The 12,278-nt window shown below is 38.0% G+C and overlaps 1 protein-coding gene across 1 annotated transcript; it reads right to left on the bottom strand.

Annotated features, from left to right (window-relative positions):
* Nucleotides 1-726: 726 nt before the first annotated feature.
* Nucleotides 727-11,665, bottom strand: LOC107794764 (putative transcription elongation factor SPT5 homolog 1). The gene is made up of 21 exons (XM_075217722.1): nucleotides 11,317-11,665; nucleotides 7,557-7,798; nucleotides 7,339-7,485; nucleotides 7,111-7,269; nucleotides 6,945-7,025; nucleotides 6,547-6,617; nucleotides 6,097-6,457; nucleotides 5,843-5,998; nucleotides 5,659-5,756; nucleotides 5,511-5,559; nucleotides 5,292-5,444; nucleotides 5,057-5,200; nucleotides 4,852-4,948; nucleotides 4,504-4,662; nucleotides 4,208-4,256; nucleotides 4,044-4,138; nucleotides 3,872-3,941; nucleotides 2,868-2,922; nucleotides 2,684-2,785; nucleotides 2,414-2,611; nucleotides 727-1,089 (listed from the first exon to the last, which is right to left on the bottom strand). Exons 1-19 carry the CDS (start codon nucleotides 11,588-11,590, stop codon nucleotides 2,750-2,752), a joined length of 2,496 nt encoding a protein of 831 aa, XP_075073823.1. The 5' UTR covers nucleotides 11,591-11,665; the 3' UTR covers nucleotides 727-1,089; nucleotides 2,414-2,611; nucleotides 2,684-2,749.
* Between the last annotated feature and the right edge of the window lie 613 nt (nucleotides 11,666-12,278).

Here is a 12,278-nt window from a genome sequence, read left to right as displayed (position 1 = left end):
ATATGTCCCGCTGGGCTTCGGTATATACCTAGAGCTCGTGCAAATGGCGAGGAACATCGGCAGAGGAAGATTCGACCTGGGCCAGTAATTGCGCCTTTTCGGCCTCAAGAGTAACGGCCCTATCTCTCAAGCTTGAAGCTTCCCGATCAATTTCGCAAATACACTCTTTGAGCCTTGCCTCCCTAAGCGTCGTTGCCGCCCTCTCAGATTCCTGCTCGGATTGAAGGACGCGAATAGTGTCCTCTAAAGTCGCCGCCCTCACCGAAGCCGACGCCCAAGCACTCTCGATATTATCCAACCCGGAAGCCTTTCTCTCCAACTCAGCTAATTTTCTCATCCATTCCGCACTCATCGCCTCGACCCTGATGGCATTCTGATCCATTTCGGATTGCATCGACTGCACCTTCGCCTGAAGATGCTCACACTCTGCGACAACCCCTTTGCCCAATTCAAGTTCTTCGTCCTTTACACAAAGTTGCTCCTCGAGCTCGCTACTCCTGCGAATAGCCTGCATCAGCTCATGATCCCTCTTCTCCAGTTCCTCACCAAGAGATCGATTACCGGCGTTCGCCCTCAACCGCTCGTGTATCTCACATCACTTGTTGCGGTGGCGCCGATACTTCTCCAACATCGTCAGGAAAATTTTGGCCCGAGTACTTTCAATCTCCACTATGCATACGCTAATTTTGTCAGATTTGAACTATACATACGCTAATTTGGTCAAAATTACCGTGTTTAATATTTTGGTCTCAAGGGTATCATCAACCTTTACAATATATTGTACAAATGCAGACTATTGTTGACCACAGTGTGCTTACTAACTAGAATTGATTGTCACTATGCATTAGGCTAATTTGGTGAAAATTACCGTGTCTAATATTTTGGTCTCAAGAGTATCATCAACCTTTACAATACCATTACATTAGTGCCATCAACACCAATAAGCTGACCGGTGGCACCACATTGCGGACCACCCATGATCTTGAGTTTATCCCACTATTTTGGTACAACTATCTCTATTTCACTTGGGCGTGTAATGATAGTTTCACCACTGCCGCTGGATCCAAGAACGACGCTACAGGAACCATCCTGCACCAGAAGACGCTTGATCATTTTCCGAAGAAACAGATAAAATCCTTCTTTGAAAAAGAGGTTTTAACTACGGTTCTCAGACAAACATCGAGGAGAACAAATATTTGATCAGGCAGTCACCTTCTAAGAAAATGTTATATGTAGTAGTAAATTAGTAATTGAAAAGAGAACATCACATCAAAGTTAAACTATGATTTGTTTAATGACTTCAAACGCTTGAAAGATGCGGAAATCGTATAGGAAGAGAATGATGTCCAACAATTTGAAACATCCCAATCTGGAATGGGCGCGATGAGGTATGTACTTTTATTTCCATAAAGTAAAAATAGAATTATAAAGGTCAAAATCTGATCCAGCAAAACCAGAAACAGTAAATGAACAAAAAAAAAAATCAAAAGTATGATAACAAATGCAATATAAATTCATAAGTTCAATATAATCACTACCAAGTGTAAAGCTGCATGGAATATCCATCAAGGATATGGCTGATTTGCCAACAAAAACTACCATCAAGCTAATCCAGTTACAAGGATACCATGATTTATATTTGTGGTGTACATTTGACTAAAGAGATGATAAAAATTAATATCAGACATTTTAATGCAACTCTCCTCCGACTCTATGACAGGTAAAACACATGTCAATAAAGTAAAAACTTTGTATAGAACTTCCGGAGAGAATCCAGATATATTGCATTACCAAACTACATACTCAAAGCTTGAATAATAAGAGATGCATTTGCAGTAATGAACAGCACTACAGGTCATTCCACTCAGGCTCATCTCTACCTAAAGCTTCAAGCTATAAAGAAGCAACTGTTTTTATTAATGTATTAGGAGTTATTTTGGCATTAATAATCAACAAAAACGACTGAGAACATGCAAAAGCTGAACCCATAAAGCTAAAAGACAATTCAAATTTCAATCTAATATTGCAATGATCTATTACTGAAACTCACTACAAATACCAACAAAAATATGGAAGAACTAATTACACGCGAAAAGCATAAAACAATGAATCAGAATGCATGAACTTGAACAAGCCCTTAGTTCATCACTTTGCAAAGTGGAAACAAGAAATCATCTTATTTTGTCACAAAAGTCGGATGAATTCTTGTTTCCACTTTGCAAAGTGATGAAATGTTACTATTTTCTTTCGCTAGAATGCAAGAGATTAGTGGTAAAATATCCAAATTCTGCAGCAGTCACAAGTTTATTGGCTCACTAAGTAAAATGTTTCTCATTTTAACTTTCAGCAACATATATTAAGTGTTTTGTCATTCAAAAAGACACACAAGCTATTGTTAGGAACAGGGGCACACCTCATAAAGGCGACATCATACCAGCCCACCACTTCCAGGAGTACCAGGTATATATGCTGAACGCGGTGTCAATGGTGGTTGTCCACCAGGAATTGATGGCAAGTAAGGACTTGGAGCATTACAGCATGGAGTAAAGAAAACGGAATTATATTCTCCATGCAAAGATCCAAACGGCAATGTAACCCTCCTTTTTGACTCCTGAAAAAGGAAACTTTGGTTACTGTATGAAGAACCCATTGTCTCTTAGGCTCCCAGCATCATTATAATTACCTCTAGGAGTGTTGCTCTAACCAGAACCAGGAGTAGGTGCTTGATACGCCGTTGAACGAGGACTACCTACTCCTGATATGCCGTTGAACGAGGACTAGACAACTGAAAAATGAAAGGAATCATCACAATCACATCAGAAGAGAACGCTCCATTTATACAGAAACAAAGTGGAAAAACTGAAAACCTGATATTCCGGACTTGACCCCCAAGAAGCAGCGTTTCCAACTTCCCAATTGTACCTAGCATTTTGCCATTGCAACCACTTAATATCAAGAAAATGGAACTGAAACTCACAAAATCTATTACATTAACAGCAACAAACTGAAATAGCAAGATTGTAATCTAAAGAGAGAGCATGCCACCTAAAGTGTAATCATAAACACAAAAGAAGACCAAAAACCTGCACTTCACTGTATCTAGCTAAATGCATAAAGGCTTTGAAGTACAAGACCATAATTTTTGTCTGATCCTCGCCCATCTTATATTTGAGAAAAGAACTTTCAGCCATACAAAGAGGAGAAATCATACACAAATGCATGCAGACAAATCCACATTTCCATAATCTAAAACCATAGAATAGACATGAATGTCTCATTTTATGTGAAGAGATAGCTCTCTTTATTTCTTCAAGGATGATATCAATTAGTTTAGGTCAAATAAGAACTAGGCAGGTTACATGGCCTTTACTACTTCTATTTCCAAAACACTAAGCCATTTGGATTATTTTCTCCGATGATACAACATACTGTTATAGTGACGCATAATGGTGTCACAAGGCGATTCACTGGAAAGGATTTGTGTCCTTGTTTCTACTCCGTGAGCGACCTATTTTGATAACAATGAATAAGTTCGTTAAAGGGAGCCTATAACCTTAGGACTCGTTAGAGAGAGTCCCAGATCTCTTGTTTTTTATATAAATCTTGCCTGCCCTTTTTATTCCTTCTGTCTCTTTAAATAGAGACTCTTAGTACAAAGCTATTAAGCAGAACTAAGAGTGTAAGAATATAGAAATCTACTCAAATAAGAATTCTAGTAAAATTAAACAACTGACTATTCAAATGCCCAACAAATATCTGCCAGGTGCATTTGATATTCAGATCTACTTATCCTCTTTGACGTTGTTATTTCCCTCAACCTGAGGGCCCACCTTGCATAAACTTTACCCACAAATGAGTCTGTAACACATACCTAGGTGGACTCATTGGGTTCCATGCTCTGTCAACCATTGGCGTCCTCATGCCATCATGGATAGGTGTTGCTATAGATGAAAATGACCAAAAAGTTAAGCTAAGTTCAAACAGATGGAAAAAAAAAAACTAGATGAAGAACACCATTGCAACAAAGCAGAAGAAAAATGGACCTCCATGATCTCTTATGGGTGTCATTGATGGATGAAGTGGAGTCCTCGAAGGATGTGATGGTGTTTCACTTCCCAAACCATGTCTATATGGTTCCCTAGATACAGAGAAATAATTAGACAATGAACACTAAATAACTCAAAGGTTGCAGCAGAAATATACTTACCGGAATGCTGTGGACACACTATCATTATCTGCAATATGATTGCGATCAACTGCAAGAAATATAGCAGTCAGCAATGAATGTTGAGCAATCAACAGTTGGAAAACAAAAACTTCAAAAAAGGAAATTTCTGCGAAAATTTGGCTGATGGTGTCCATGAAAGGGGATTCAATTAAGCTTCCCTCCACAAAAATTACAAAGAAGAGGGCCCTTTGTGTTTAACAGATCATTTTTATTCAACCCCTACCCCACAACCCAAGAAAAAAAAATGAGGGCACCCAGATTGAAGAAAAACTTGCCTGAAACAACTTTCATCTGGGCTTCCAGTTCAACGCGGACTGAAGTTCCTTGAATAGCAACAACGCGCCCCTTACAACCTTTAAAGGGGCCAAGGCGAATTTTCACATCAGCTCCAACTAAAGCATCATCCCCTCTTCCACCTCTCTGTCTGCCTCCATCTAGAGCACACCAAGCATAAAAGTTAAAAGAATAATGATTTAAATGGAACACAGGAAAATAAAGATCACAAATGTGACAAAATAGCATTTAATATAAAAGCCAAATGATTAAAAAAAAGGACTCCACAGGTGAACAAAATAAAAGGAATAACTTAGAGCATCAACAAAGCACCATTATCATAAACTTACAGCTCATAGCCGGGCCACCTCCAGACGATCTCATTGGAGATTGAGGAGCACGGGAAGGAGTTCTAAGAGGCACAAGTCTTGATGAGAAGGGTTTACCCTACAGGAGCTCCATTGTAAGAACAATTTTCAGACAGCAAAAAAATAGTTACAATAAATTGCAAAAACAATAGCTCAAACTTCCAGAAGCAACAAAATACAGACATACATTTCTATCACAATTTTCCCCTGAGCCACCAATCAACTCACAAGATTGGCTTTTGGCACAAATAAAACCAGCATGCTCAAGATGATGGCGATCATGAATAAAAACAATTCCTCTGAAGATGTGTTTTACAGGACCTTGTTTTCCCTATAAGCAAAAATAATGGTTATGACGACAACATACACAACATATGAACAATGCAAGTAACAATAAAATCTTTTGGAAGTCTAATACTCACTTTGTAAGGACCCTCAATAACTTTTACCATGTCTTTCACCGCGAATTGGTTCTTAAAGCGATCTTGGGCATTTCCTTTCTTCTCAACTTTCTCTTTGATCTCTCTAAGTCCAACAAGTGCTACCTCGGGTCTACCAGGCATACCCTTAAGGACCTATTAACATCTGAATGTGAGCAACACATTAACGGAATAATTCAACCTCAAAACTATAGTACTCACCTGGAAGGCTTCACTGTGTACACGTATAATCACACCAAAATTTTCATTGCTGCACAAAACATAATCAATTAAGAAATTTAGCTATTGGTTCGAAAAGGACTAAACTGTTTAATGCATTCCCGTTACTCTTGTAAGAAAAAAGGCTTACTCTAGTTTTACAAGGTCATGGAGCTCATACTCCCCAATACGAGTGAGATCAGATGTTACTTCAGAACTCTGAACAACTTTATCAGCCAATACCTGGAGCTGCAGATAAAAAAATGATATCTATCCCCATTCTTCTGAAGGACTTCAGATTAGAGACCTCAAATTACCATATATGCTCAACTTACACGCTCCTTAGTTATATCTGATATGATGTTCACCACATGCCCCTCAACAGATTCAACCATACCAGTTGCACCTTCATACAAACCAGATATTACCTTCACGTGATTTCCCTTCTCAAAGTACTTGCATAGCTCTTTGTCACTAAAAGCCAGAGTTTCCTGCAAAAGTCAGGAAACTTGTTAGTAAAGAATACAGCACACTCCATCCGAGACACTCATGCATGAACAGCACATATTTGAAGAAGGGGGATTACTACCACAGCAAGGTCTTTCTGGTCTAGTCTGATATGAACGATATCTTCTTCAACTTTCTCTACATGGCCTTTCATGTTACTGAGTTCCCCCTTAACCACAATAACATGGTCACCCTTCATAAAACGAACCTTTTTCCTATTTGCAAAGAAAGTGGATAGACTAGCCACATCGCCATTCCCACCCTCATCAAGTTGGCGAAATTTCTCAAGTTCATCAAAAGTTGGACGTATGTTCTGAGTTCTAGTTGATTTCAGAGCCACTGTTTTGTACAAGAAACCATCTCTGAACGACATACTTCCAATATTGTCAAAATAGTCACCTGTCCTCGTGTCTTGCTTACGCTCCACAAATATTTTCATCTTTCTGCAAACCATGAGAAACAGATTTAACAATTATATATAGACCATCAATATGTGCTCTTATTGAAACTAGAGATACCAAGGAACAATTACCTAGCTTCATCAATATTCATTAAGCGTGGCGGAGGAATAACTGCCTTCTTCTTTGGAACTTCCCTTCCTTCCTACAATAGCAGTATCAACAATGCAAGAAGGAATGTCAATTGTTTCTTAAAACATCAACTTTTTTATTTTTTTGAGAAGCGTATCAACATTTTCTTTTGGATAGGTTTTTAGTAATTGCCAAAAGCCAGTACTAGATAATGCTGGGAATTTACAAAGGTGTATAAGTCAGCAAGTTAACTAGATTAGGAAGTCAAAAAGTTCTAACAACGTTAACATTTAACACTCGTGCATTTCCAGAGTGCAGAACCTAAACCTATCATTCTCCTCTGCAAATGAAGACTCGAATAGATTCGAAATACAAGAATCCATCAATTAAACATAAAAACCTTGTTTGCAAGAGCATGTAAGTCAACCCTTGGAATTAATTTTACAATGACTCTCTGGTCCATATCATTTACATGCACAGCCTACAAAGCAGAAAGATCGAATGTTAGAAGAAAGCATCAAATAATTTACTCATTGCAAAACATAAGATGCAGAATGCTTGACAACCATTGCAAGGTCTCCCTTGTAAGTTCCTCTCTTCATTCTGACCCAAGTACCTCTGGCAATATCAACTGCTTCGCATTCAACCGTGAGAACATCAGTCATCTCTTTGATGGGAACTAGCTTTATGTTAGCGGCATAAATATTGTGTATACCCTTGCAAGCCTGCAGTAGATGGGTGGCATAAAAATAATGGGGTTATTGGGCACTCAATACACACAATATTTTACATACCTCCCTCACATGGGCTTCTTTGCATGCTTCTATGTATATATAGTTCTGAAGATGATCAAGGGCTACAACTGATCGAATTTGCAATTCTGATCCTCTATTTATTGCCTCTTGCATTAGGCGACCTGCAACCTTCCTCTCATGACCGCTCTACAGAACACGATGTAGAAAAAATTACAGGATAAAATATTGAGCCTTAAAGCAGGGTGCCAACACCATACCTCACATTTCACCATCCACAGCTTTGGATCCCTGACAGATGGCAAGAGAGCTTGCTGCTCAACATGATCTGTTGCTTCCTCATCATACTCCACATGAGCTGACCTCGCATATCTTTGCTTAATGCTTCTCGTAAGCTCCTCAAGGTCTTCTTCTTGGTCCTCTTGTGGCAACAGCCGGTGACGATATTCACGTCTGCCACCATCTTCATCAGGTATCTCTGCTCCACCATCTACTATGAAATCTGCAAACAAAAATCTAACATTCAACACCAACAGATGAAAGACCATGCAGGGAGAGATACACAAGAACAGAAAAAGCTCAAACTTACCACTAACATTTATAAACTAAGTTTCCGTTAATTTTATTCTAGACATATAAATTCAGGTCAAACTAGCTTCAAACTCGCAGAGTGGAAAACAAATTTCAGCAAGCACAAAGTGGACATATGGAGTATATCGAACTAAAGATTTCCACAAAGCTGATGCCACTGCCTGCAACAGCTAAGCCAGAAAGGATCTGTGCCAAATGATTTCCTTTTAGCCATTGGTGTTAAATATAAACAAAACCATTTAGCTGATGCCACTGTGTGGAATAATTTACCTGAAGCTGATGTCACTGTATACAACAGTTAAGCCAGAGTATATGTGTCATTCCTTTCAGCCAATGGTGTTTTTTTCATAAGACAGGGAATCCTTTCAGCCAATGGTGTTAAATATAACCAAACTATTTGACCCCAAACTTAATTAATCCCAAGTAAATTAAGGTTCGTGAGGGACCATTTCTGCAATAATTTCTTTTTAACCATGACCTGGCCATGTTTTGAAAGCCAAGCGATCTGGAACGGCTGTCTCAAGCTCTTAACAAAAGTAATCCATCATGCACATGGCCCAACCCTTTTTCAAGGTTCTTCTAAATCAAAGGCTGAGATACTCAGAGTTTCATGTGTTTGCCTCAGGAAAAGCAACCATTCAACCTCTACATGAATCACCTTGACTCAATACAATGCAGATATTATATACTATATAAAGCAATTTTTAGTGTTTAACCTTCCCAACTTTCCTTTTATTTGGTAAGGCCATTCCCGACATCCCATTCCCCTTTCTTTTCTAAAGGTATGACAATATCTAGCTTATGGAAGTAATAATATTTTTAAAATGGCTAGAACTATCGCACTATTAATTTGATAATTGTGCATAAATTCACCGGAAAGAAAGCCTTGCATGAACATCTGATTGTACTGTCGGAGCACATGATCTGTTTGAAACCTTCATATTGGTAGAGTGACAAGCTAACCTTCATATGAATGCTCTAAGTCCCTGATTTAGTGGCATTTTGTCTCTAAAAAGCAACTAAAAATGTGTCTTATTATCTTCCTTTGGGATTAGAGAGGGGTTGGTATCAAGTATCTTGTCTTCAATCACCAAACTCCTTTTTTTAGCATAGTGACAAGTTCATTTCCATTCCGTCGATAAGGCCAGTAGGCCAGGTGTGAAGCAACTTCACGATCCAATGAATTCCGTAGGAAAATTAGAACGGGATGATTGATCTAGGGCAATTGCATGGATCAAAAGAAAGACATTAATCCAATTTCAGCTAATAATTCTGCTTTGCCAATTGTAAAATTAGCTACAGACACTTTCTTGATACAACAACCCAGTATAATCTCACTAGTGGGGTCTTGGGAGGGTAACACAGACCTTACCCCTACCATAGGGTAGAGAGGTTGTTTCCAATATACCCTCGGCATCCTTCCCTCCAAGAAATCTCCACCTTGCTGCTCTTGGGGTGACTTGAACTCACAACCTCTTGGTTGGAAGTGGAGGTTGCTTACCATCTATTAAGACACTTTCTTGATAGATAAGTTATTATAAGACTGATCAGAGGGATAATATCTATACATATACATGTATACATAGAACACCCAAAAATAAAGTTCAAGTAAAACCCAGATGAACACCCAGATAAAACCTGTACACGAGGATAATATCTATACCTATGCTGCTATGCATGGACACCCAAAAATAGTGTTCAAGTAAAACCCAGACAGCACAAGAGTCAAGACCTAATGGTGTTTGAACAGACAGCACAAGAGTCAAGACCAAACAAAACCAGAAAAGACAGCCCTTCAAATTATACAGATGCATCCACTGTTAATAAAAGGTGAAGACTTCTTCTTTGATCTCCAATATTTTCTTCTGAACTTTTTGCAACTTCTTAGGTGCTTTATACAGCTTTAACTTGCAGTCAGTCTTGGAAAACCCAAAGTTGGACTCAAAGACTGCTTTTTTCTTACTGTTTTTTTTCTTCTTTCAGCTTATTCTGCTCAACAACAATAACAAAACCCAGCGTAATCCCACAAATGGGGACTGGTGAGGCTGTTTCCGATAGACCCTCGGCTCAAGAGACAGTAAAAAGGAAGCAATAAACAATAATAACAACAAAGTAATACGATAACAGAAGCGAACGACACAGTTAGTAGAAATAAAGATCTAGAATTAAAAAGCTACAATAATAGTACTAAAACTACTGGTAAGACTAGGAGAAACTCTCGATTACCTGTCAACCTTCAACCTAATTCTCGACCTCCGAACTAGTTTATTCTGCTCAAATTGAAACCTTATTTATGTAGCTTTTTCTCTTTGTGAGACATGTGTTGCTTCTTGGTTACTCTTTTCTTTAATAATAGTAGCATAGCCAGCTTGCGCGCAACTCGACTATTTCACCATGTACCTACTACCCTTGTGCACTTCTTGGGTATTGTTTTTCAGTCCCATGTCTTGAGCAATAATTTATTTTTGCTACCAATTATAGGTAGAAAACCTCAAAGATAAATCTATTGCGCCCTCTCTCCTTCCCCTGCTTTCTAGTCTTAAAAATATTTTAATAAAGATTTTATAGTCTTAAACATATCCATTTCCTTCAGCATCCATCTTTACTCTGCTGTCAGTAGACAAGTAGTGCCTACAAAATCCTTGTACCAACTTCAGAAATGCTGAATATTCTTTCTCAGCTTACTGTTTCAATCACAGAACAATTTTAGATTACTGCCTTCTCTTGATTACCCCCCCCCCCACAACCCCCACACCCCCCCCCCCCCCAAAAAAAAAATATTTCACTAGTCCCAATCCTCGTTGACCTATTAGTCACTGCTACGATGGAACTAAAAGCTTAAAGATATCTATTAGCATTCCGATCCCAGGCAAGTGAAACCTATTCACTTGCCCTACATCAGCTCTTAACTTTATGAGGAAAAAAAAATCATTGATTCTGCTCTATTTCGACATCTTTCTAGGTTATACTAAAATTTTCCTCACATCTATCATAATTCATCCCAAGCACTCAGCCTACGGTATATCGATGTGCTCACACGCTTTCGTATCACCAAAAAAAGATGGACTCTATTAAGGTGTTGTTTTTTTTGTTTGCGTTCTCATTAAAAGGGTACATGCTTCATGAAATTGAGAGCATCATTTGTACTTTGAACTTACGAATTCTGTTTTCCAACTCAAATAATTTTTTTCCAACTTCAACTTCAAATATATGTCCAATGAACCCTAAATACTCACTGATCATCCTGACTCATGTCATTGATAAACACCTCTCCACCTATTCTCCTTATCCTACTCATCCACAAGCTTCCGGTAAAAATAAAAAGTGTTTTCAAATACATTTTCCTGACGAATTCTTCATTACTAAATGAATTGATAAAACAAATTAACAAACAAAATAAAACTGAATAGAGATAGTCGAAAATCTAACCATCTTCGCCATCTTCTTCCTCCTCATCATCATCAGTATCTACAGCAGCTTCGAGGTCGAAGAATTCCGAAGCAGTCCTCCTTCTAGGGCGTCGTCTACCACTACCACCGGTGCCGCCATTATCATCGTCCTCATCATCTTCCTCCGCCAAATCATCAATAAAATCGGATCTGCGCCGTTTGCGTCGTCTATAGCTCTCGTCTTCTTCTTCCTCCTCCTCCTCTTCCTCTTCTTCATGCACGGCGTCGTCGTTGCAGTCCCGTCGCCGTGGCATAAGGTAATTGCTTCGAATTTGGAGAGATATGTGGAGTTATCGGGAGGTTTCAAAAAATGTGTGTAGGTTTTTAGTCGGTTTTTTGCATGGTATAATTGTTGTACATGATGAATCGTTTCATATATAATTGCATTTTGCACCCTTCATGTATGCTACTTTTCGTTTTATTTGCACCATATTCTCTATATTTTTGCAATTTACACCCTAGCACAACTATAAAATGAACAAAATAGGAACTATATATTCAAAAGCTAAACATTCCATTAATTACAAAATTGGCAAATGATAGTAAGCCAATCTATAATTGGACTTATATTAGAATTTTCTACAAATATACAGATAACTAGTGTATTTGTTCACAGCTTTGCGCGGTCACAAAAAAAAAAATATATATATATATATATATATATATATATATATAATTTATTTTTATCCATATGTTACTATGTATATTAAATAATAAAAATTCCTTCCACACTTACACTTTCACTTCAAGTACTGGACCAGTAATAAGTAAGGATATAATTGTCCCCACAACTATAAAAGGTTTAATTTGTATATGTAAAGTTGATATGTATTTCTTAATCAATTATCTCTATGATTTTCTAAAAAATTGAAGAAGTTTTAAGAAATATGTGTTCTTTTTAATAGAATAATAATAAATATTTTTATTTAATTAATATATGCA

This window comes from Nicotiana tabacum, chromosome 7, assembly GCF_000715075.1.
Source record: "Nicotiana tabacum cultivar K326 chromosome 7, ASM71507v2, whole genome shotgun sequence".
Lineage (NCBI taxonomy): Eukaryota > Viridiplantae > Streptophyta > Magnoliopsida > Solanales > Solanaceae > Nicotiana > Nicotiana tabacum.
The sequence above is the reverse complement of the archived record's forward strand: the minus strand, read 5'-3'. Positions and strand labels throughout refer to the sequence as shown.